General features: G+C 47.2%; 1 protein-coding gene across 1 annotated transcript in view; it reads left to right on the top strand.

Annotated features, from left to right (window-relative positions):
• The first annotated feature begins 11,041 nt into the window (after positions 1–11,041).
• The window catches only part of LOC122542807 (glutaminyl-peptide cyclotransferase-like), a 16,548-nt gene continuing 3,110 nt past the window's right edge, over positions 11,042–24,479 (top strand). Inside the window, exons 1-6 of the mRNA XM_043680865.1 lie at positions 11,042–11,507; positions 15,259–15,405; positions 19,637–19,924; positions 21,172–21,333; positions 21,662–21,761; positions 22,862–22,978. Coding sequence (XP_043536800.1) covers positions 11,322–11,507; positions 15,259–15,405; positions 19,637–19,924; positions 21,172–21,333; positions 21,662–21,761; positions 22,862–22,978 — 1,000 coding nt within the window. The 5' untranslated portion in view covers positions 11,042–11,321. The remainder of the gene's footprint in view (positions 11,508–15,258; positions 15,406–19,636; positions 19,925–21,171; positions 21,334–21,661; positions 21,762–22,861; positions 22,979–24,479) is intronic.

Raw genomic sequence — 24,479 nt, forward strand, 5'->3', positions numbered from 1 at the left:
TTGAGACATATAAGATTATTAAAGGATTGGACACTCTGGAGGCAGGAAACATGTTTCCGCTGATGGGTGAGTACCGAACCAGAGGACACAGCTTAAAAATACGGGGTAGACCATTTAGGACAGAGGTGAGGAGAAACTTCTTCATCCAGAGAGTGGTGGCTGTGTGGAATGCTCTGTCCCAGAGGGCAGTGGAGGCCCAGTCTCTGGATTCATTTGAGAAAGAGTTGGATAGAGCTCTCAAGGATTGTGGAATCAAGGGTTATGGAGATAAGGCAGGAACAGGATACTGATTAAGGATGATCAGCCATGATCATATTGAATGGTGGTGCAGGCTCGAAGGGCAGAATGGCCTACTCCTGCACCTATTGTCTATTGCTTGCCTTCATTGCTCAGACCTTTGAGTTGTGACGTCATGCTGAGGTTGTACAGGAGAGATTCGGGCCCAAGGCCACAACCTTCAAACCAAGGGAAGACCCTTTAGAACGGAGATAAAGAGAGTGGGGAATCTGTGCAATTCATTGACACAGAGAGCTGTGGACGCCAGGTCATTGAGTGCATTTAATCAGAGAATCCCTACAGTGTGGAAACAGACCCTTCGTCTCAACAAGTCCACACCAACCCTCTGAAGAGTAACCCACCCAGACCCATTCCCCTACCCTATTACTCGACATTTCCTCTGGTAATTCACCTAACCTACACATCCCTGGACACTATGGGGCAATTTAGCATGGCCAATTCACCTAAACTGCACATCCCTGAACACTATGGGCAATTTAGCACGGCCAATTCACCTAAACTGCACAACCCTGAACACTATGGGGCAATTTAGCATGGCCAATCCACCTAACCTACACATCTTTGGATTGTGGGAAGAAACTGGAGCACCCGGAGATAGATAAGTTCTTCTCACAAAGGCCTAATTTCTACCCCTGTGTCTCATGGGACAGTGGTGAGGCCTCTTCTGGAGTACTGCATCCAGTTCTGGTCACCCTGTTATAGGAGGGATATTATTAAGCTGGAGAGGGTTCAGAAGAGATGTACGAGGATGTTGCTGGGAATGGAGGGTATAAGGAGAGGCTGAATAGGCCGGGACAGTTTTCACTGGAGCATAGGAGGTTGAGGAGTAACCTTATAGAGGTTTATAAAATCACAAGGGGTATAGATACAGTGAATAGCAGATTTTTTTTCCTTAGAGTTGGGGATTTGAAGATTAGGGTCACATTTTTAACGGTGCTGAATATACAATGGCATCCAATCTGACTTGGAAATATATTGCTTGTTCCTGGAGTCAAAATCCTGGAACATCACTATGTATACCTCCATCAGATGGATAGCAGTGGTTCAAGATGGTGGCTCATCATTACCTATACATGGTTAGAGACAAGGAGGCTGGAAGAACATAGCGAGCCAGGCAGCATCAGGAGTTGGAGAAGTCAATGATTCAGGTGTAACCCTTCTCCAGGGCAGGATGAGTAACAAGGCCAGCGATGCTTACAACTCATGAAGTTTTTTTATTCACTTCCGGGGTGAGGGCATCATTGGCTGGGCCAATGTTTATTGCCCATCCTTAATTGACCAGGGGGCAATTAAGAGTCAACTACATCACAGTGGGTCTGGAGTCATGTGTAGGCCAGACCAGGTGAGGATGGCAGTTTCCTTCCCTAAAGGACATTAATGAGCAAGATGGGTTTTTCCAGCAATCGACAATTAATTCTTAATTCCAGATTTTTTTTAAAATTGAAATTCCATTGTCTGCCGAGGTGGGATTTGCACCCAGGTCCCCAGAACATGGCCTGGGTTTCTAGATTAACAGGCCAAGCGATAATACCACTAGGCCATCGCCTCAAGTTGAGAAAGTCGTTTAAGTCCCACACCCCCCACCATGGTCCAGAGGTGTCATAATTTAACCTGAACAGCTTGATTGAAAAGATTTCTTTGACCTCTCTGCCTCTGAATTTGCAATATTCGGTTCTCCCGACCCAAACATAGAGAATGGGAGCAGGAGTAGGCCATTCAGCCCTTCAAGGTAAAAACAATGACTGCAGATGCTGGAAACCAGATTCTGGATCAATGGTGCTGGAAGAGCACAGCAGTTCAGGCAGCATCCGAGGAGCTTCAGCAAAATTATTCCATTCAGCCCTTCAAGCCTGATCCACCATTCAATAGGATCTTGGCTGATCATCCAACGCAGTCCCCTGTTCCCACTTTCTCCCCCATTCCCTTTGATCTGTTTAGCCTTAAGAAGGTTGTCTGGTGTTAAGGTTACCGGTTTCAAATGTCTCCCTCATTATAAATGCTGTAATTACTGTATCGTGTCTCTTCTACATGAAAGAACTAACTCTCTCCCACTTTGACAATAAGGGAACTAGCTCTTGTCTGTTCCCTATGTTTACCCTGCCTTTCTTTAAGCACCCACAGGCCCTAATGTCCCCTCTGGGCTCCCCTATAAACTGACCTCACATCCAGCAACCGAAAACTTGTAGATAATTCCTAATCAGCCAGTTCAGAGATGTTTTCACACTCTCTCTGGAGCAGGGGGGACTTGAATCCAGGTCTTCGGGTCCAGAGGTAGGGACACTCCTATTGCACTCCAAAATTCCCCAGTGAGAACTTGCTTTTTGACATATCTGGAAGTTTGCCACACACAATTGAACGACTTACCCCCTCCAAGTCACTGTAACTTCTTTGTTTTTGGTTTTTAAATTATTAACCACCACCCATAATTTATGGAGGTTGATAAAATTATGAGGGGTTTTAGTTAAAGTCTTTTCTCTCGGGTAGGGGAATTCAAAACTGGAGGGCATAATTTGAAGGTGATGGGATGAAGATTTAAAAGAGACCTGAGGGGCAACTTTTTCCACACAGAGGATGGTTTGAACTGCCAGAGGAAGTGGTAGATGCAACTACAGGTTACAACATATTGGAGACATTTGGACAGATACATGAATCGGAAGGGTTTAGAAGGATATGGGCCAAACGCAGACAAATGGGACGAGATTAATTTGGGAAATTTGGTTGGCATGGTTGAGTTGAAATGAAGGGCCAGTTTCCTTGCTGTATGATTCTATGCCCTATAATCACCAACTAGGCATTTACATGCAAGGGAAGTTAAGGTCAATACGGGCTATAAACCGTGAACCAAGGTGGCTGAGTGGTTAGCACTTCTGCCTCACAGTGCCAGGTCCTGGTTCAATTCCAGCCTCGGGTGACTGTCTGTGAGGAGTTTGTACATTCTCCCCGTGTCTGTGAGGGTTTCCTCTGGGTGCTCTGGTTCCCCCCCACAATCTAATGATGTGCAGGTCAGGGTGGATTAGCCATGGGGAGATTGCCCATAGTGTAGGTTATTAAGTCAGGGGTAAATGTAGATTATGGATCTGGGTGGGCTGCTCCTCTTTGGAAGGTCGGTGTGGACTTGATAGGGCTGTTTCCACACTGTAGGGGTTCTAATTCTGTGAGGGAGAGGGGGAAGGGTTTAAATTAAACAGGAGTTGGAGCGTGAAATAAGACGGTGCTCACCTCTCTCTAAAAACATTGAGAGCATGGATGGACACTGCATGCTCCCTCTTCAAGGACATCTTGGCACGAATGTAACCAGGAAGGGGGCAGATCATCAGCAGAGATTACCCCCTCCACAACCCACTGCCCTTGTAGACTCACATGGAAGGTCCCCTGATCTGCCCACACCCCTCCACACCACGTGTGCAAAGATCAGGAGCAAGGGGCTGAAGTGCAACCGAAAACACAACCAAAGGTTTGGCAATTAACTAAAAAAGGAACACAATCACCCACAACTGATAAAGGTCGGGAGGTCATGTTGCAGCCATGCAGGACATTGGTTAGGCCACTTGTGGAATATGCCATGCATCTCTGGTCTCCCTGCTGTAGGAAGGATGTTGTAAAACTAGAAAAGGTTCAGAAAAGGATGTTGCTAGGGTTGGAGGATTTGAGCTACAGGGAGAGGCTGGGGCTGTTTTCCCTGGAGCGTCAAAGGCTGAGAGGTGACCGTATAGAGGTTTATAAAACCATGAGGAGCATGGATAGGGTCAATAAGCAAGGTCTTTTCCCTGGAGCGGTGGAGTCCAGAACTCAAGGGCATAGGTTTAGGGTGAGAGAGGAAAGATTCAAAAGGGACCTGAGAGACAACTTTTTCACACGTGTATGGAATGAGCTGCCTGAGGATGTGGTGGAGGCTGGTACAATTACAACATTTAAAAGGCATTTGGATGGGTATGTGAATAGGAAGGTTTGGAGGGCCAAGTGCTGGCAGATGGGACTAGATTGGGTTGGGATATCTGGTCAGCATGGATGAGTTGGACTGAAGGGTCTGTTCCTGTGCTGGATGACTCAATACACATGGTCCGTGGACTCCACAGTGCCATTGGACTGGGCTTCAGTGAACCATGGCAATCTGCGATTATACAGAGCTTCTGGTTGCAACCACCCCAGGTCCCTGAGGGAAAGAGGGAGAGCTGCGGCATAGAGAGCCCTCCACTGGGGACCCCTCGGTGGGAAATAATGTGCCAGGGTCTGGGTGGCGGATGTAAGAGTCGAGGTGGGATGGTGTACAGCAGCAAGCTGTACAGCAACCACCCCTCTGTGAGGCAAAAAGACACACTCCTCGTGTTCGAGATGGGGCGTGACTCAGGTGTGGACCATGGGCTCCTGAGGGAGGTTCAGGATCCTCGGGCCAACATACAATTTCATCTGAGCAGGAGCACATACCGAAGGGATTCACTGACACATTAATGACAAGGCAATCCCTGCTTGATTGGCACCACATCCACAAGCATCCACTCCCTCCACCCCGGATGCTCAGTAGCAGCAGTGTGTACCATCCACAAGACGCATTACAGCAACTCACGAAAGATCCTCAGGCAGCACCTTCCAAGCCCACGGCCACTCCCATCTAGAAGGGGCAGTAGATACATTGGAACACCACCCCCTGCAAGTTCCCCTCCACTCACCACCCTGACTTGGAAATATACTGCCGTTCCTTCAGTGTCCCTGGGTCAGAATCCTGGAATTCCCTCCCCAAGGGCATTGTGGGACAACCCACAGCACACGGACTGCAGCGATTCAAGAAGGCAGCTCACCCCCACCTTCTCAAGGGGTAATTAGGGATGGGCCAATAAATGCTGGACACAACCAGAAACACCCACATCCCAGAAATAAATAAATATTCATTCAATCAATGCTGGGCCAATGATTACGATTGAGTGTAGTGGGCAAGAACTGATTTATATTCCAGACTAAGATTGCCAGTGCAGTACTGAGGGAGTGCTGAACTGTTGGGGGTGATTTTTTTTTTGAAAGAAATGAATCCAGGGCCCAATGTTCCCTCCCATTTACACACAGCTGCCTTGCCACAGCACTGTAGGGGAGTTGGTTAGCTTTGTATGCGATGCCAACAGCGTGGGCTCAATTCCCATCACCGGCTGCGGTTACCACAGAGGATCCTCCTTCTCAACCTCTCCCCTCATGTGGGGAATGTCAGGTTAAACACTCACCAGTCGTATCTCTCTGGGGTCTGGTAAAACTAAGGCAGCTTTCCCTTTTACTTTAACGGGGGCAGGTCCATCCTGTAGAGGTTCGGATTGTAGGACCCAGGGGACCTTTGCTGGGGACAATCGCTCTGGCATCCCACGGTAATATGCCGTCCTCTGCGGTTATTCTGGTCTCGCTGGTCCAGAAACGTTTCAGTCCTGGTTGCGATGGCCCTTCTGTTTCCCCCCATTACCACCGGCTGTTACACCAGGACAGGGTCTTATTGTGTCCACAGTCAGATATGGTCAGCGATGACTGGAAGTGTGTCCAGGAAGGAACAGACTCTTCCAAGGGGAGGTACCACCGGTGGTGTATCTGCCAGTGGGAGGTGGCTCAAGGCATCTGCATTAGCCACGTGGCTTCCTGGACAGTGGAGAAAGTGAGCACTGCAGATGCTGGAGATCAGAGAGTAGTCAGGGTATGGAATGCTTTGCCTGCAACGGTAGTAGATTCGCCAAGTTTAAGTGCATTTAAGTCGTCATTGGACAGATATATAGACGTACATGGAATAGTGTAGGTGGGATGGGTAGTATGACAGATTAGTATGACAGGAGAGCGCAACATCGAGGGCCGAAGGGCCTGTACTGCGCCGTAATGTTCTATGTTCTATATCACAGTCAAAGACTATGGGGCTGGAAAAGCACAGCAGGTCAGGCAGCATCCAAGGAGCAGGAGAATCGTCGTTTCAAGGATAGGCTGTTCATCAGGAAGAGCATGAGCTCTTCATCATTCCTGATGAAGGCCTTATACTTGAAACGTCAACTCTCCTGTTCCTCAGATGCTGCCTGACCTGCTGTGCTTTTCCAGCACCACACATCTTCACTTCCCGGAAGGTGTTCTAATTTGTACTTGCTGAGAATAAGGGCTCAACGCTGCATTCTGCTGGAAGCTGTGGGCAACTTGTCTCCCTTCAGTAGCCCTAGCAGGGGTTTGTGATCTGTTACTGTGACAAATTCCCGTCTGTAAAGTTACTGGTGGAGCTTCCTCGCACCAAAGATGACCACCAAACCTTCCTTCTCTATCTGGGCATATTTGCGTTCAACATCAGCCAAAGACCAGGCGGCATATGCTATCGGGCATTCCTCTGTGATGGGCCAGCGGTGAGGCAACACTACCCCGATACTGTACCGGGGGGGGGCATCACCCATCAGCACCACCTCTGATTTCTGACCGGACTGGGCCAACATCTTTAGATGACAATAGCAACTTTTTCACTTCCCTAATGGTTGCTGCTTGGCAACACAACCATTTCCAAGGCTGACCATTCCTCAACAGCAGGCATGAGGGTGCCAAGATAGGGGCCAGAATTTTCCGTAATAATTCACTAATCCAAGGAAAGACCTCGGCTCCGGTACAGACCTGGGAGTTGAGACTCCTTTGATCACCCTCACTTTCTCTTCCAATGGGGTGTAATTCGTTGTTGGCTCTGTAACCCGAGTAGGTCACTGGGGGAGCCTGGAAAATGTATTTTTCCCTCTGAGGCGTACTCTTGCCTGGGAGAAATGTTTAAGCAAAACGTTCTCCGACTGTTCTTTCTTGGTCTCACCTGTTATTGTCAAGAGCGTGGTGCTGGAAAAGCACAGCAGGTCAGGCAGCATCCGAGGAGCAGGACGTTTTGAGCATTAGCCTTTCATCAGGAATAAGGGATGCTCATTCCTGATGAAGGGCGGAAACGTCGATTCTCCTGCTCCTCGGATGCTGCCTGACCTGCTGTGCTTTTCCAGCACCACACTCTCGACTCTGATCTCCAGCAGCTGCAGTCCTCACTTTCTCCTTCCCTGTTATTGGTACGCCAACCAGATAAATGGCAACCTGGGGTAGCCCTGGTAAAATGTTATCCATGCTCCACTGGAAAAGACTTCAGGCTGATGATACCCCAATTGCCAGTCAGTCTTGTGTATTGATATAGACCCTTATGGGTATTAATTATAAGGAACATCTGGGACTCCTCATCCAGTCACGATTGCAGATAGACGTGGCTCATGTCCAGCTTCATAAAGGACGCTCCCTGTGATGCTGCTGCTCCTTTAACTAGTTTATGTTGTCCTTGGTTTGTTTTCAGAGGGGTTGTAAAAGCTCAGGATCCACAAAGTCTGGGTTTGAAGGGTTTTAGGGCAAATTTGATTATAGCTAACAGATAGTGTCCCAGGCAACAGCCTTTCAAGTTTTAAAAAAAAACACTTGTACAATGAAAGGGGAGTGGCCAGCTCTCCCAGCTCAGTTTTTCTCTGGTTTGGTTTGGGTTTTAGCAGTCCACCTGTTCACTGAAAGCAGTCGGGCAGGTTTGAGGCTGCTGACCCAAGAAATAGCTACGTGGAAGAGGGCGTTCCATGCTGCCTTTTCTCTCTGACATCTCTCCTGTAAGACCTTTGACTTAACCTTTTGTGCCAAGAGGTGTTTATGGGGATTGTTGCAGGAATTTGGAACAGCATCATTAAGCTGGGATTATCTGTTGGGTTTTCGGATAGGTTAAGTTATTCTGTATTTTGTTCTTTTTTGTTTAGTGTTTCATTTGGTAATCTTGTAAATAAAATCTGTTTTGTTTAAAACTGAGTGGTTTGACCAGTTGCATCTCTCCTGAAATATCCACTTGACATCTGCTCAAAACAACAAGCAAAGTTGGTCTGGGCTATTTTCTTGAAATGTTTTGAGGGTGTCTGGCCTGATCCATAACACCCCACACACCAACTTTCCATACAAGTCTTCTATGTGAGGGATCGGGTGTTTGTTCAGCTACAAGAAACCATTTACCATTTGTTTAAAATCCCCCCAAAGGTGAACTGAACAAAGAACAAAGAAAATTTACAGCCCAGGAACAGGCCTTTCGGCCCTCCAAGCCTACGCCGATCCAAATGTACTGTGTAAACCATCAGGCTTCACAATCAATATGACTGGTGCTGCCTGTTCCATTGTCTGCACTGGTTTAATGATTCCTTCACTCTCTGCCCCCCCCCCCCCCCCCCCCCGATTTCCGCCTCTACTTTTGTCTGTAAGGCAAATGGCACTGGGTGGGTCTTGCAAATTCTTGGAATTGCTTCCTGGTCAACAGGTAAAGTGACCCCTTTGGTAGTCCTTCACCCTTCCTGAACCCTCTCAAGTTTCACAACATCTTTCCTATAGCAAGGAGACCAGAATTGCAAACAGTATTCCAACCCAGGGAAAAGACTTTGTCTATTTACCCCATCCATGCCCCTCATGATTTTATAAACCTCTATAAGGTCACCCCTCAGTCTCAGACACTCCAGGGAAAACAGCCCGATCCCATTCAGTCTCTCCCTATAGCTCAGATCCTCCAACCCTGGCAACATCCTTGTAAATCCTTTCTGAACCCTTTCAAGTTTCACAACATCTTTCCGATAGGAAGGAGACCAGAATTGCACGCAATATTCGAACCTGCACTCCAAGGTTTCTTTGTTGAGCAACACTCCCTAGGACCTTACCATTAAGTGTATAATTTCTGCTAAGATTTGCTTTCCCAAAATGCAGCACCTCATATTTATCTGAATTCAACTCCACCTGCTACTTCTCAGCCCATTGGCTCATCTGGTCAAGATCCCGTTGTAATCTGAGGTAACCCTCTTCACTATCCACTACACCTCCAATTTTGGTGTCATCTGCAAACTTACTATCCATACCTCTTATGCTCATATCCACATCATTTATATAAGTGTACCCATCCAGATGCCTTTTAAATGCTGTAATTGTACCAGCCTCCTCCGGTGGCTCATTCCACATGCGCACCACCCTTTGCATGAAAAGGTTGTCCCTCAGGTCCCTTTTAAACCTTTCCCCTCTCACTCTGCCGTCTAGTTCCCCCTACTTCAGTGTTTGGAACCAGGTAGATCGCATGACCATGAGATCTCTGACTGGGGTTGTTAACCAGGGTCAATCAGGGAGCTCTGGCTGACAGAGATAAACAGGAGATTCAGTATCTCCTCAGTTCATGTGACTGAGTCTGAGCTATCTGGTCACAGCTAGTCTACTGTGCACAGATAAATAAAGGGTGACTTGGTGATGGTGTACTGGCCCCAGTGCAATTATTTCAGTGACAATGGCTGAAAACAGGACGTTCCTAAAGAACATTCACTCACAAAAGTCATCTTACGTTGAAGGTAAGCATTCCTGGCATCCTACCCTTATTTGGGAAGCTTGCCTCATTTGAACCTGCTGTTGAAGACTGGGTCCAGTATGTGGAAAGAATACTAAATGTTTTCCGAGTAAATGACATTGGGGCATATGAAAAGCGATGAGTAATCTTTCTGACTGTGTGTGGACCTGCGGCATTTTCAGTTATAAGGGGCTTAACTTTCCCAGAAGCACCAGACACTAAAACCTTCCGAGATCTGGTCTCCTTCCTATCGGAAGGATGTTGTAAAACTTGAAAGGGTTCAGAAAAGATTTACAAAGATGTTGCCAGGGTTGGAGGGTTTAAGCTACAGGGAGAGGCTGAATAAGCTGGGGCTGTTTTCTTGGAGTGTCGGAGGCTGAGGGGTGACCTTACAGAGGTTTACAAAATTATGAGGGGCATAGATAGGATAAATAGACAAAATCTTTTCCCTGGGGTCGGGGAGTCCAGAACTAGAGGGCATAGGTTTAGGGTGAGAGGGGAAAGATATAAAAGAGACCTAAGAGGCAACTTTTTCATGCAGAGGGTGGTACATGTATGGAATGAGCTGCCAGAGGAAGTGGTGGAGGCTGGTACAATTACAGCATTTAAAAGACATCTGGATGGGTATATGAATAGGAAGGGTTTGGAGGGATATGGGCCGGGTGCTGGCAGGTGGGACTAGATTGGGTTGGGATATCTGGTCAGCATGGACAAGTTAGACCAAAGGATCTGTTTCCGTGCTGTACATATCTATGACTCTATGACTATATGAACAGGAAGGGTTTAGGGGGATATGGGCCAAGTGCTGGCAAATGAGAAGAGATTAATTTAGGATATCTGGTCGGCATGGATGAGTTGGATCAAAGGGTCTGTTTCCGTACTGTCTATCTCTATCTAATTAGGGTCAGACAATAAATTCTGGCCCAACCAGTGACATCCATATTCCCCGAGTAAAAGTGAAAGCACCGGCCAATTAGGAACAGAGACAGAGATTGCTGGAAAAGCTTAGCAGGCCCGGCAGCATCTGTGGAGAGAAATCAGAGTTAAAGTCGAGTGACCCTTCCTCAGAGCGTTAACTCTGATTTCTCTCTGCAGACGCTGCCAGGCCTGCTGAGCTTTTCCAGCAATTTCTATTTCCTTGTCTGATTTACAACATCCGCAGTTCTTTCGGTTTTCACTCAGAGCAGTTCGAATGTTGGACTTGGAATGTAAGGGGGGATTTTTTTTTACCCTCAAGTATCAAAGGTAAAGACAATTCTACGTGTGCTTAGTCTGTCAGTGAAATGAGTGAGGGGGCTGTCAGTGTGTGTCAAAGTCTGCCCACAGGGTGGTGCCTTCTCTTTTTTACGAAGAGACTACATCTCCACCCACTCCAATGTCATCATCCTGCGCCCTTGGTTTGGAAATAAAGTGGCACCAGGATGTTAAAATCGCTCAGTATAATCTGGAATTACCAGCACGGGAACTGACATGAAACTGAACAGTTGGGGCTGATGTTTAGAAAGCCCATTTATTTTTAAGAATCACCTTTGGTTTTATTTAAGGAGGAGGGGAAGAGTGTGTGTTGGGGGCGGGAAGTGGAGAAGAAATGTGTCCTTTATTTGCAAACGTGCGCCTTTTTTTCTTTTTTTAAAACTAAGATAGATTAAGCCCACGTTTTCCGGGCGTGATGGCTAAGTCAGACAAAAACCACCGCGTCTCCCGAAGCGACGGACGCTCCAGCCTGGGCAGGATTCCCTGGATTGTTGTCCTGCTCTCGGCTTCTTTTGCTCTGGCTGTCATCTGTATCTCCTCGGGTCTGTATTTCACAGCCCAACAACCATTCGTGAGCGCGGAAGACTGGACCCAGAGGAAGGTACGTGGCACCTACCCACTTTAAGAACTAAAATTGCAACATTTAACTGCAACAATGTAACTCGAGCAATCGCGAAGTTGCAACAATGTAACGCGAGCAACTAACCCCCAAGATCTCTCCTGTTCCATCGTCTGGAATGAACTTTTAATTGTAACATTAAAATCCAAATTTTTTTTTAATTTCAAAAAATATACTTTATTCATAAAATACTTTGATGATCTGTACAATTGGATATGCCATACATATGTAAACATTCCATTTCTTTGCATACCGAAACGGTAATCATTCATATATACAGGTCTGTATGATTACTCTCCACATGTTTAGCAGGGGGGTCAGCAGAGCCCCCTAACTGCATCGGCCCCCAGTGCTTAGGCAGGCAGATGTTAGACGGCGGTCTTTCCCCACCGCCCCTTGGCGGCAGCTCCCCAAGCTTCAGCGTGACCCTCAACACGTAGTCCTGGACCTTGGAATGTGCCAGTCTGCAACAGTCAGTTGGGGTCAACTCCTTCAGCTGGAAGATCAACAGATTTCGGACCGCCCAGAGATTAAAATCCAAATGCACTTTTTAAACCTAATGTGGATGCGCTCAGATCTTTTATTGAACGTTGGTGTAAATCTGCCGTGACATTTTGTAACTTCCTTTCGGTGGAGTCTACTGGATAGGTGAATGGGCCATGCTAAATTGCCAATATTGTCCAATAATGTGTAAGGAGATGGATTACCAATGGGATATGCAGGGTTTCAGGGATTAGAGTCATAGTCATAGAGGTGTACAGCACGGAAACAGACCTTCAGTCTAACCCGTCCATGCCGACCAGGTATCCCAACCCAATCAAGTCCCACCTGCCAGCACCCGGCCCATATCCCTCCAAACCCTTCCTATTCATATACCCATCCAGATGCCTTTTGAATGCTGTAATTGTACCAGCCTCCACCACATCCTCTGGCAGCTCATTCCACGCACATACCTCCCTCTGCGTGGAAAAGTTGCCCTTTAGGTCTCTTTTACATCTTTCCCCTCTCACCCTAAACCTATGCCCTCTAGTTCTGGACTCCCCGACCCCAGGGAAAAGACTTTGTCTATTTATCCTATGTATGCCCCTTGTGAGGGCTGCTCTTTGGGGGGTTAGTGTGGACTTGATGGGCTGAATGGCCTGCTTCCACACTGCAGGAATCCTATGAAATAAGGAGAATTAGGCCAATCGGCCCTTCTATCCTGCTCCCCCATTCAATAGGATCATGGCTGATGGTCCAACTCAGTCCCTTGTTCCCACTTTCTCTCCTATACCCTTTGATCCCTCTAGCCCGAAGAACTATACTTTACTCCTTTCTTGAAAGGATTTAATGTTTTGGCGTCAATCGTTTTCTGGGGCAGTGGAGTCCACAGGCTCCCCACTCCCTGGGTGAAGACATTTCTTCTCTCAGTCCCAAACAGCCTATTCACAGAATCCCCACAGTGTGGAAGCAGGCCATTCAGCCCATCAAGTCCACAGCAACCCTCTGAACAGCATCCCACCCTCTGTGCCTGTAACCCTGCATTCCACATGGTTATCCCACCTAACCTGCACACAATGGACAGTTTAGCATGGCCAATCCACCCTAACCTGCCCATCTTTGGACTGTCCGGAGGAAACCCACGCAGACGCGGGGAGAATGTGAGGAGGATCGAACCCAGGTCCCTGGCGCTGTGAGGCAGCACTGCTAACCACTGAGCCACCCAGGTTGATTCCAGCGGGAAGGGATCTTAGCTGCAGCATTGAGTTAGAAAAGTTGGGGTGGGAGGGTGCGGTTAGGAGCAAAATTTGCAGGACAGATTTGTTCAGGGTGTCCAATTGACGACAGTTCGAGATAAGGTAGACCACTGCTGTCTGTCACTGAGGTACTTTAGGGTTTGGGCATGAGATGTCGGGTGGGAGGTGGACATGAGGAAACAGGTTGTGCAGCAAGAGATAATGGCTTGGAACTTGCTGTGATTCTTATTGGGACGATGAGTAATTTCAAAAAGAAATTTAATAAAATGCAGAGGGGAAGCACGCTGATGAGGGATAGAGCCAAGGAAATGAATTTGACTGCACTGCTCTACAGCCGTGCTTCCCAAACCTTTTCCCGTTGTGACTTCCGGAGTTGGATAATTGCCAAGAGTGAGGTTTGGACAGAGAGGGCCTGGGATACTTAGGGTCTCCGCACTTGCTACAATTCTTATTCGGAGCTCACATCCCCAGCGGGGGTCCCAAGCCCCCTCATTCTGCTCTGACATGAACCGTCATGGAATAGATGGGCCGATTGGCCTCCTGACCATTAATGTGGGAGATATGCCTTTTTTTTTTCCCTAACATTTGCAGGTCTTTCTCCTGTGGTGGGGGGAGTCCAGAATTCTAGGGCATAGGTTTAGGGTGAGAGGGAAAAGATATAAAAGAGACCTAAGGGGCAACTGTTTCATACAGAGGGTGGTACATGTATGGAATGAGCTGCCAGAGGAAGTGGTGGAGGCTGGTACAATTACAACGTTTAAAAGGCACCTGGATGGGTATGTGAATAGGAAGGGTTTGGAGGGATATGGACCAAGTGCTGGTAAATGGGACTAGATTGGATTGGGATATCTGGTCAGCATGGATGAGTTGGACCGAAGGGGCTCTTTCCGTGCTGTACATCTCTATGACTCTATAGTTGAGTGCGTTCCACCACCAAAATGTTTTTTGCTTTTTCTTTAACTTGTAACCACCATCAGTAAAAATACCTGCCTATCCAATTGAGTAATTACAAACGACGCCCATTATGGATAATGTGAACAATTACAGGCATTATTGCCTTCACTTTACAAATGCCTTGAGCTGCCTGGTCTCCGAGCTCTGGAATTCCTTCCCTTTATCTCTCCCCCTCTGTGTAATTTTAAGGTTCTGTGAAAAATAAGAACATAAGAACCAGGAGCAGGAGTAGGCCATCCGGCCCATCGATCCTGCTTCTCCCATTCAACAAGATCACGGCTGATCTTTATCATTGACTCAGCTCCACTTACCCATCCGCTCACCATAACCCTTAATCCCTTTATTATTCATAAATCTACCTTTGCCTTCAAAACATTCAACAAGGAAGCCTCACCTGCTTCACTAGGCGGGGAATCCCAAAGATTCACAACCCTCTGGGGGAAGAAGTTCCCCCTCAGCTCAGTCCGAAATTTGCTCCCCCTTATTTACAGGCTATTCCCCCAGTTCAAGTTTCAACATGTCCTGACATGGCTTAGCATCAATTGGGCTCCCCCCAGCTCTCTACTACAAAACATCTTGGGACATTAAAGGTGCTACTTACTGCCTCTTTCTCCCGTGTTTAGGTCGAACGAGAATTAAACGTGATCATGTTCTCAAATATTTTTAAATATGGGGTGGCAGATTGGCTCAGTGGTTAGCACTGCTGCCTCACAGCACAGGACTCTGGTTCAATTCCAGCCTCGGGTGGCTGTCTGTGTGGAGTTTGCACGTTCTCCCTGTGTCTGTATGGGTTTCCTCCGGGTGCTCCGGTTTCCTCCCACAGTCCAAGGGTGTACAGGTTAGGGTGGATTGGCCATGTTAAATTGCTCATAGTGGTCAAGAATTGTGTAGGTTAGATGCATTAGTCGGGGGTAAATGCAGATTAATAGGGTAGGAGAATGGGTCTGGATGGGTTACTCTTCAGAGGATCGGTGTGGACTTGTTGAAGGGCCTGTTTCCAAACTCTAGGGATCCTAATTCTAATTTTTTTCTGTTTTGAACAGTTTGAACACAAGCCAAAGAGTATCATGTCCAGTCAGGTGAGGCATCTCAGCTCACTCATCGACTTTCAACGCCTATGGAACGTATTCCTGGTGCCAATGCTGATTGAACGATACCCTGGATCAGAGGGCATCGAATTTGTCCGGCAGGTGCGTTGGCTGCTGAACTCTTTCCTCGCTTTGAGTTGCTGACGTTTTGGGGGAAATATCCTCCATTCCCCATATGCGAAAGGGTTCCTGATACTGGTCTGAAGCCTAAGTGAAGGTAAAGGGAGTTCACTTTGCAATTCTCTGCAGTGTAATGTGATATCTGGACAAAATCAGAAGTCACACGACACCAAGTTATAGTCCAACAGGTTCATTTGAAATCACAAGCTTTCGGAGCGCTGCTGATGAAGGAGCATAGACAATTTATGAACAGAGTTTTTTTTTTTTGCAAATAAGTAATATCAGCTCCCTCAACCCTGTTGCCCGTCTTGGTAGGTAGCTGGATCTCTGGGTCGAGGTTAGAGTGGTGCTGGAAAAGCACAACAGGTCAGGCAGCATCCGAGGAGCAGGAAAATCGACGTTTCGGGCAAAAGCCCTTCATCAGGAAAGGATCTCTGGGTCTGGCTTGGCTCACTTTTTAGTTGGTCAAATGAGGGCTGGTAAAAATTTCGGAACTGTGACGATATTGTGGTTTCAAGAGGTGTGCTTTGTCCTGGTTTCATTTACAGAGAGGTCAGAAGTCACACAACACCAGGTTATAGCCCAACAGGTTGATCAGGTGGCCAAGGAGCAGCGCTCTGAAAGCTTGTGGTTTCAAAAGAACCTGTCGGACTATAACCAGGAGTCGTGTGACTTCTGACCATGTCCACTTCAGACCAACACTGGCACCTCCATGTCAGTGATATCTGTAGAACAACGGTGCACTGATACAGACTCAGAGAATGCTGGAAAAACTCAGCACATCTGGTGGCATCCATTTTCTCTCGCTCTCTCTCCCTCATGCGCGCGTGCTCTATCTCTCTCTTGTCTCTCTCTCTCTCCCTCACTCTTTGTCTCTCTCACCATCTCTCTCTGTCTCTGTCTCTGTCTCTCTCTCTCGCTCTCTCCTTCGCACGCACGCTCTCTCTCGCTCGCTCTCTCTCGCTCGCTCTCTCTCTCTCTCTCTCTCTCTCATCGCCTCTCTCGCTCTCTCCACAATGTTAATGTTTCAAATCTGGTATGACTTTTCCTCAAAACTCTGTTAATTATGTTTCACCCACAGTACTTTGCCCTTCTTCGTGCGGGCTCTGTTGTGCACATTTTGGGTGGCTATATTAATGCAAATTGTGTGCTTCAAGCAAATCTAAATTTGCTTTTTAAGCCAGACATTTCAAAAACAAATTAAATCATGAGACATGGGAGTAATTGGTAGCTTATTGCCCATCCCAGTTTGCCAGAGGGTAGTTAAGAGTCAAGTAGCTGAGAGTCAGGAGTTGCATATTATTTGACTTATTTATTGTGATGTGTATCTTGTTACAAAATACAGTGAAGAGTGTTGTCTATTTTCACCACTCCCCGGTGCCATCTTAAAACAGAGAAAAGTAAACCAAGACAGAATCTAAAGACAGAAAAGTGAAGAAATAGATAGTGTCCAACTTTACATGTAGGTCGGACCAAGGAATGTTTCCTTCTTAGTGAAACAGATGGGGTTTTCTTCTGTATAAACTCCAGACTTTTATTGAATACAAATTCCGTCATCTGTCATAACGTCACACAGCACGGAAAGAGACCCTTCGGCCCACCCAGTCCATGCCGACCATAATCCCAAACTAAACTAGGCCCACCTGCCTGCTCCTGGCCCATATCCCTCCAAACCTTTCCTACTCATGTCCTTATCCAAATGTCTTTTAAACATTGTAACTGTACCTATATCCACCACTTCATCTGGAAGTTCATTCCACACGCAAACCACTCTCTGTGTGTTTTTTTAAAAAAAACTTTCCCCTCGTGTCATATTTTAAAGCTTTCTCCTCTCACCTTAAAAATTTGATCCTTAATCTTGAAATCTCCCATCCTAAGGAAAAGACAACTACCATTCATCTTATCGATAGAACATAGAACAGTACAGGCCCTTTGGCCCATGATCTTGTGCTGAGCATTTGTCTTAATCTAAGGTCAAACTAACCTCCACCCCCCTCAATTTACTGCATCCATGTGCTTGGCCAGCAGTCGCGTAAATGTCTCTGACTCTACTACCCCCGCTGGCAGTGCATTCCACACACCCACCACTCTCTGCGTAAACTCCTCATAGCTTTATAAATCTCGAAAAGGTGACCTCTCAATCCCCAGTGAAAAACAGTGCTGGCCTATCTTTATAACTTAAATCTTCCATACCTGACAACATCCTGGGAAATCTCTTCCAAACCTTTTCCCTTCCTATAACAGGGCGACCAGAACTGGACGCAGTACTCCCATAGTGGGATTCGAACCGGGGCCCCCAGAACATTTCCTGGGTATTGGGATTATGAATCTACCAATAATACCACTAGGCCATCTGCTCAAACTTTGAGTGATACCCCCAACCTCCCCCTCCCAATCTTTTCTCATTTAACTCTACCATCATCACCATCTATTCCTTTCTGTCTCAGATCAACTTGATAAGATAAAAACTAATTGCTATGTTGGCTTTAGTTTCAAAGGATTATTTTCATCCTTTGCTAAGTAAACCTGTTCACTGCAGCGACACTGTAGTTATAGGTAAGGCCTTTATTTGATAAACCGGTTTTTAAGGTGAAGACCATAATTGTTTCTAACTGAACCGAAATGAAAAATTATTCTCAAGCTGCTATTCCAAGCTGTCTTATTGTCAGGGGCCTTAAAAAAAGGTGTCATTCTTAAATTAAAGTTTCTTTTAAAGATTATTTTGTTGATAATGCTTTTGCTTTTTAAAAACCATACTTCAGTATCGTCTGTATTTTATATGAATTTTATATCTGCAGAATCTTACATTTTACTGGGTAATTGGCCAAATATTTGTCTTCGAACACAGAACAGTACACAGGAACAGGCCCTTTGGCCCACCATATCTGTGCTAGCCACAATGCCATTCTAAACTAATCCCATCTGCCTACACATGATCTGTGTCCCTCTATTCCTAGTCTATGTGTTTTTCTAAATACGTCTTAAACTTTACTATTGTATCTGTTTCGACCACCTCCCCTGATAGCTTATTCTCGGCACCTACCACCCTCTGTGTTTTTAAAAAAAAAACTTCCCTAACGCATCTTCTTTAAACTTGCCCCCTCTCAGCTTAAACCTGAGCTCCCTAATACTTCATATTTAAACCCTGGGGGAGGAAGACTCCAACTAACCATGTTATCAATGCCCCTCGTAGAGTCATAGAGATGTACAGCACAGAAACAGACCCTTCAGTCCAACCCGTCCATGCTGACCAGATATCCTCAACTAATCTAGTCCCACCTGCCAGCGCTTGGCCCATATCCCTCCAAACCCTTCCTATTCATAAAACCATCCAGGTGCCTTTTTAAATGTTGTAATTGTACCAGCCTCACCACATCCCTCTGGCAGCTTATTCCATACACATACCACCCTCTGTGTGAAAATGTTGCCCCTTTGGTCCCTGTTAAATATTTCCCCCCCTCACCCTAAACCTATGCCCTCAAGTTCTGGACTTCCCCACCCCAGGAAAGGACTTTGTCTATTCACCTTATCAATACCCCTCATGATTGTATAAACCTCTATAAGGTCACCCCTCAGCCTCTGCCGTTCCAGGGAAAACAGCCCCAGCCTGTTCAGCCTCTCCCTGTAGCTCAAACCCTCCAACCCTGGCACCATCCTTGTAATTTTAATTTTATGAACGTCTATCAGGTTACCCCTCAGCTTCTGATGCTGTATTGAAAACAATCCCAAATTTGTCCAACCTCTAATACAATCCAAACCAGGCAGCATCCTGGTAAACCTTTTCTGCATCCTCTCCAAAGCCTCCACATCCTTCCTTATAGTGTGGCGACCAGAACTGTGCACAACACTCCCGATGTGGCCTGAGTAAATTCTTATTTATGTCCTGCAATTCGCAGTACAGTGGGTTCTGCTATAATGCGATAGTTCCATTCTTGTGCAATCCCACGTTGTAAGAAGATTGCGCAGTAGCTACACTTTTTAAACTAATGCGGCTGGAATCACGTTATAGCCAATACAGTTGGGGGGGGAGTTGGCGCTCTACAAATAAAGGTCTAAACTCTTCAATCGCGTTATAGCCAATTTGTGTTGAAGAAACACGCGTTATAGTAGCGTTGACGGTATATTTTTGATTTTTTTTTTTGGAAACGAGGCTGTTTGGAATCTAAATTGACTGTCGACTCTTGGCCGCCCTCTGTGTTTATCTCATTCTCAGCACATCAAGGGGCATCTGCTGTCGCTGTCTGCCCACTGGAGCGTGGACCTGGACACGTTTGAGGACAGCACCCCCCACGGCAAGCGGACGTTCTCCAACATCGTGGCCACGCTGGACCCCTCTGCCAGACGCCGCCTGGTCCTGGTGTGCCACTATGACTCCAAGTATTTCCAACGCGACGACCAGGGGCGTGTTTATGTGGGTGCCACTGACTCGGCTGTGCCTTGTGCCATGATGCTGGAACTGGCACGCTCGCTCGACAAACAGCTGGTCAAACTCAAAGACAAGGTGAATGCCCAGTGAAGGGGACACGGGGTTTGGTTTAGCAACTGGAGGTCTCCATTTTGTTGTCTACTCATTGAGAAGGCATCCATCTTCCGAGATGCTAGTAGAGGCTGCCCACTTGGGTCGTAGAGCCATACAGAATGGAAACAGACCCTCCGGCCCAACCAGGGCGGCAAGGTGGCTCAATGGTTAGCACTGCTGCCTCACAGCACCAGGGACCTGGTTCGATTCCAGCCTCGGGCGACTGTCTGTGTGTGGAGTTTGCACATTCTCCCCGTGTCTGCGTGGGTTTCCTCCCACAGCCTAAAGGTGAGCAGGTCAGGGTGGACTGGCTGTGTTAAATAGTCAAGGTCTTTTCCCCAGGGTAAGAGAGTCCAGAATTAGGGGGTTTAGGGTGAGAGGGGAAAGATTTAAATAGGGCAACCTTTTCACACAGAGGGTGGTATGTGCGTGGAATGAGCTGCCAGAGGAAGTGGTGGAGGCTGGTACAATTACAGCATTTAAAAGGCATCTGGATGGGTATATGAATAGGAAGGGTTTAGAGGGATATGGGCCAAGTGCTGGCAAATGTGATTAAATTAATTTGGGATATCTGGTCAGCATGGATGAGTTGGAACGGAAGAGTCTGTTTCAGTGCTGTACGTCTCTATGACTCTATGTCTCTATGACTCCACACAAGTCTATGACACTGCGGAACTGAATGGAAGTCTCAAGCTATGTGGAATGATCAAGGGCTGAAATGAGAAGTTCACCCAGAGAGTGGGGAGCCTGTGCGGTTGGCTACAAAAAAACCAGGTGAGGCCAAAGTGTTAAGTGTTTTCAGGAGGGAGTTAGGTTCGGGCCAAAGGGATGAAAGGATGTGGATGTGGGAGAAAGTGGGAACAGGGAGCTGAGTTGGATGGTCAGCCTGGTTCATGTTGAATAGTTGCCTCTTCCTATTTTCTGTTTCAACACCAGCCTTCAAGCTCAGAGACAAGATTGTTATTCAATGATCCATGCTCTGCTAATAAACCTTCTCCTTCTCTCCCCTTCTCTCTCTCCTCTCTTTTTCGCTCTCTCTCTCTCCCTCCTGTCTCTCTCTCTTGCTCTTTTTCTTTCTCCCCATCTGTCTCTCTCTCTCTCTCTCCCTGTCTCTCTCTCCCTGTCTCTCTCTCCCTGTCTCTCTCTCCCTGTCTCTCTCTCTCTGTCTCTCTCTGTCTGTCTCTGTCTGTCTCTGTCTGTCTCTCTCTCTCTCTCTCTTTCTCGTACAGAGTCCGGACCTGACTCTCCAATTGCTGTTCCTGGACGGTGAGGAGGCGCTTGTTAATTGGAGCCCCACGGACTCTCTCTATGGCTCCCGTCACCTGGCTGAACGAATGGCCAGGACCAAGCACCCGCAGGCAACTGATAGCACCACACTGATCGACTCAGTGGTGAGTGTTTGATGGGGGTAGGGTAGAGGGAGCTTTACTCTGTATCTAACCCTGTGCTATCTACTTGCTGTTCCTGTTCTGGGAGTGTTTGATGGGGGACAGTGTAGAGGGAGCTTTACTCTGTATCTGACCCCCCTGTCCAGTGAGTGATTGCTGGAGTTAGTGGGTGTGTAAGGTTTCTTCTGTTTCTCTCTGGAATGGTGTTACACGAGAGATGGTGTTGGACCCCAGACTCTGAGCCTTCTGGTCTGATAGTGGCGATGGGTCTCCTTGCCCTTTCTCACAGGGATGCTGTTGAGTTGTTGATGTGTCTTTCTGTCTGTTTCAGGATATGTTTGTGCTCCTGGACCTCCTTGGTGAAGCCAAGCCCCAGATCCTGAATCACTTCAAGAACACAGCCCGATGGTTCAGTCGTTTGGTTGGAATTGGTAGGACACTGCTCCCTTTGGTCATCCCCGCCCCACCTCCCAGTGTAAGCAGCCTCCCGTCCTCTGGGGGGCGCTTATATTGGGAGGGATCCTCTTTGAAGGGGGCTGAGCAGCATGCTCAACCCCCTCAAATGTTGTGCATGAGCCCCAAGTAGTCAGTATGGGCAGGCTGATCAACTGGGGAGGCATCGCTGCCTGGCTTAGCCTACTCCCTCCCTCCACCCACAGCTGTGGATGAGTCCTTACAGCAGCCATTCGGGCCATCGGATAAATCTTGGCCCTCTGTAGAGCAATCGAGTAAGTCCCATCTCCCTGTGACCCTGCGACTTCACTTGCCTCCAGGGGCCTCTAAAAAGTTTACATTGTCTCCACATCCACAACGCTGTCTCCAAGTCCCCGGTCGCTACCACTTGCACAGTCGAAACCTTTTCTTCCTCCTGTCCCTCGCCCCTGCGTCATTTGCCCAGGTTTGAAATCGGTCTCCCTGGTTCTCGTATTTTTCGAAAACCATGTTCAGAAATGGTAAGACCCACCTCCTGGAGATGGTGGGACTTGAACCTGAATCTTTCCCAATTCCTGCCACCATCAGCCTTCCTTTAATCTAATCAGGAGTGAATGGGGAATCTGGACAGGGTGTTGTGGTGTGTTTGGGGGTTAGGATGTGTACATCTGGGTTTGGGAGTTGACACGTGTGTGTACACAGTGGGTTGATGGTATCACAGCAAGGGGGGGTGTCTGACTGTCTGCTGGAGGGTGCCAGTATGTCTGGGTCTGTCTGAGGGAGCATCGATCTGTCTCAGGTATGTGTGTCTATATCTGCCTGAGTGTTTGCGTCTGTATCTGTCTCAGGGTGTGTCTGTCTCGGGGCAGTGTCAGTGTCCGTATCTGTCTGGGTGTGTGTGACTATCTGTCTGGAGGGGTGTCTGTCTGGGATATGTGTCTTGGTGGTGTGTATGTCAGGTTGTGTGTGCATGTAGGTCACTGTGTAAGTGTGTCTGGGGGTGTACATGTGTGTGTCATTCTGTCTATGTCAGTGTGAGTCAATGGCTGTGTGTCTCTCCTGGTGAGTGTGTAACCTGTCTGTTTCCCTCTCTCTGTAGAGAAGAGGCTACACAAGCTGGGTCTGCTGCAGCACCATCCCATCGAGGTGATGTACTTTAATGGAGACACCTACTATGGCCCCATCGAGGATGACCATGTGCCGTTCCTGCAGAAAGGTACTAAACCCCTGCAGCTGCTGTGGGTGATGGCGGGGATTGGGCGGGGGCTGGGGTGGTGGTGGGGTGAGCTTCAGGTAACCTCTCTCACAGTGAACTGTGCGGGTACAATGGGGTGAACCCTCCCACTGCAGCACCCACTCAGCAGGAAGTGTTCAGGCTCCTGAGATTGTCTGGTCTCTCTCCCTGTCTCTCTCCCTGTCTCTCTCCCTGTCTCTCTCCCTGTCTCTCTCCCTGTCTCTCTCCCTGTCTCTCTCCCTGTCTCTCTCCCTGTCTCTGTTTGCCTGTCCCTCCCATCTCACCCTTTCAAGGGGTATAACTGCTGATGTGGGATGTATTCCCAATTTCCTGCTCCAACAGGTCGCAATACTCCTTTCTATCCACTATTTGGTTATTTTTATTTAACTCACCATCTGTTTCATACTCTCTTGACCTGCATCAAAGCCTTTCAGTATTGTGCAAATCTATTTTTTTCCATGATTCAGATTCTTATGGATTTGTGGTCTCATCACATGGAATTTACAGGACACTAATAGATCATTAACCCAAGCTGAACTGTGCTGATATTTATCCTCTGTGTGAACTTCCTCCCCCTCTAAATTCTTCACTTAGTCTTCTATTCCGTTTTTTGTCATCTAGCTTTCCTTTTCAGTCATCCCTGACACTGTACCCCAGTGAAGACCATTCACTACCAGGAAAAAGTTTACCCTGAATTCTTCATGAGATTCATTAATTAGTGTCTTGACTGTGGCCCCTAGTTTTGAAAGTGGAACCATTTTTTCTTGACAGTTATCCTTCTCAAACCCATTCATGGTTTTAAAGATTTTCAGTTCAACACTCAACTTCTCCTTTCTAGTGGGGAGGAAAATGCTGCGAAGTGTGGAATCTTTCCTCGCAGTTATTAATATGCTCTTGTGATATCATTCTTTTTAGATCTTTTGGAGTCATCGTCCTACAGGTCCTTTGGCCTAAACTGGTCCATGCCGACCAAAATGTCCACCTTCGCTAACACCATTTCCCTGCACTTGGCCTATATCTTTCTAAACCTTTCCCTGCCATATTTGTCCAAATGCCTTTTTAAATGTTGTTAATGTACTCACCTCCAACAACCTCTGGCAGCTCATTATATATGTGTACCATCCTCTGTGTGTAAAACAAAAAGTTGCCTCTCTGGTCCCCTTTTATTCTTTCCACTTTAACCTTAAACTGATGCCCTCTCGTCTGCGATTTCCCCAATCCTGGGAGAAAGACAGTGCATTCATCCTTAAGATGTACAGCATGGAAACAGATGCTTCGGTCCAACTTATCCAGGTTGACCAGCTATCCTAATAAATCTAGTCCCATTTACCAGCATTTGGCCTATATCCCTCCAACCCTCGCCTATTCATATACCCATCCAGATGCCTTTTTAAATCTTGTAATTGTACCAGCCTCCACCACTTCCTCTGGCAGCTCATTCCATACACGCACCACCCTCTGTGTGAAAATGTTGCCCCTTAGG

Source organism: Chiloscyllium plagiosum, chromosome 41 (genome assembly GCF_004010195.1).
Source record: "Chiloscyllium plagiosum isolate BGI_BamShark_2017 chromosome 41, ASM401019v2, whole genome shotgun sequence".
NCBI lineage: Eukaryota > Metazoa > Chordata > Chondrichthyes > Orectolobiformes > Hemiscylliidae > Chiloscyllium > Chiloscyllium plagiosum.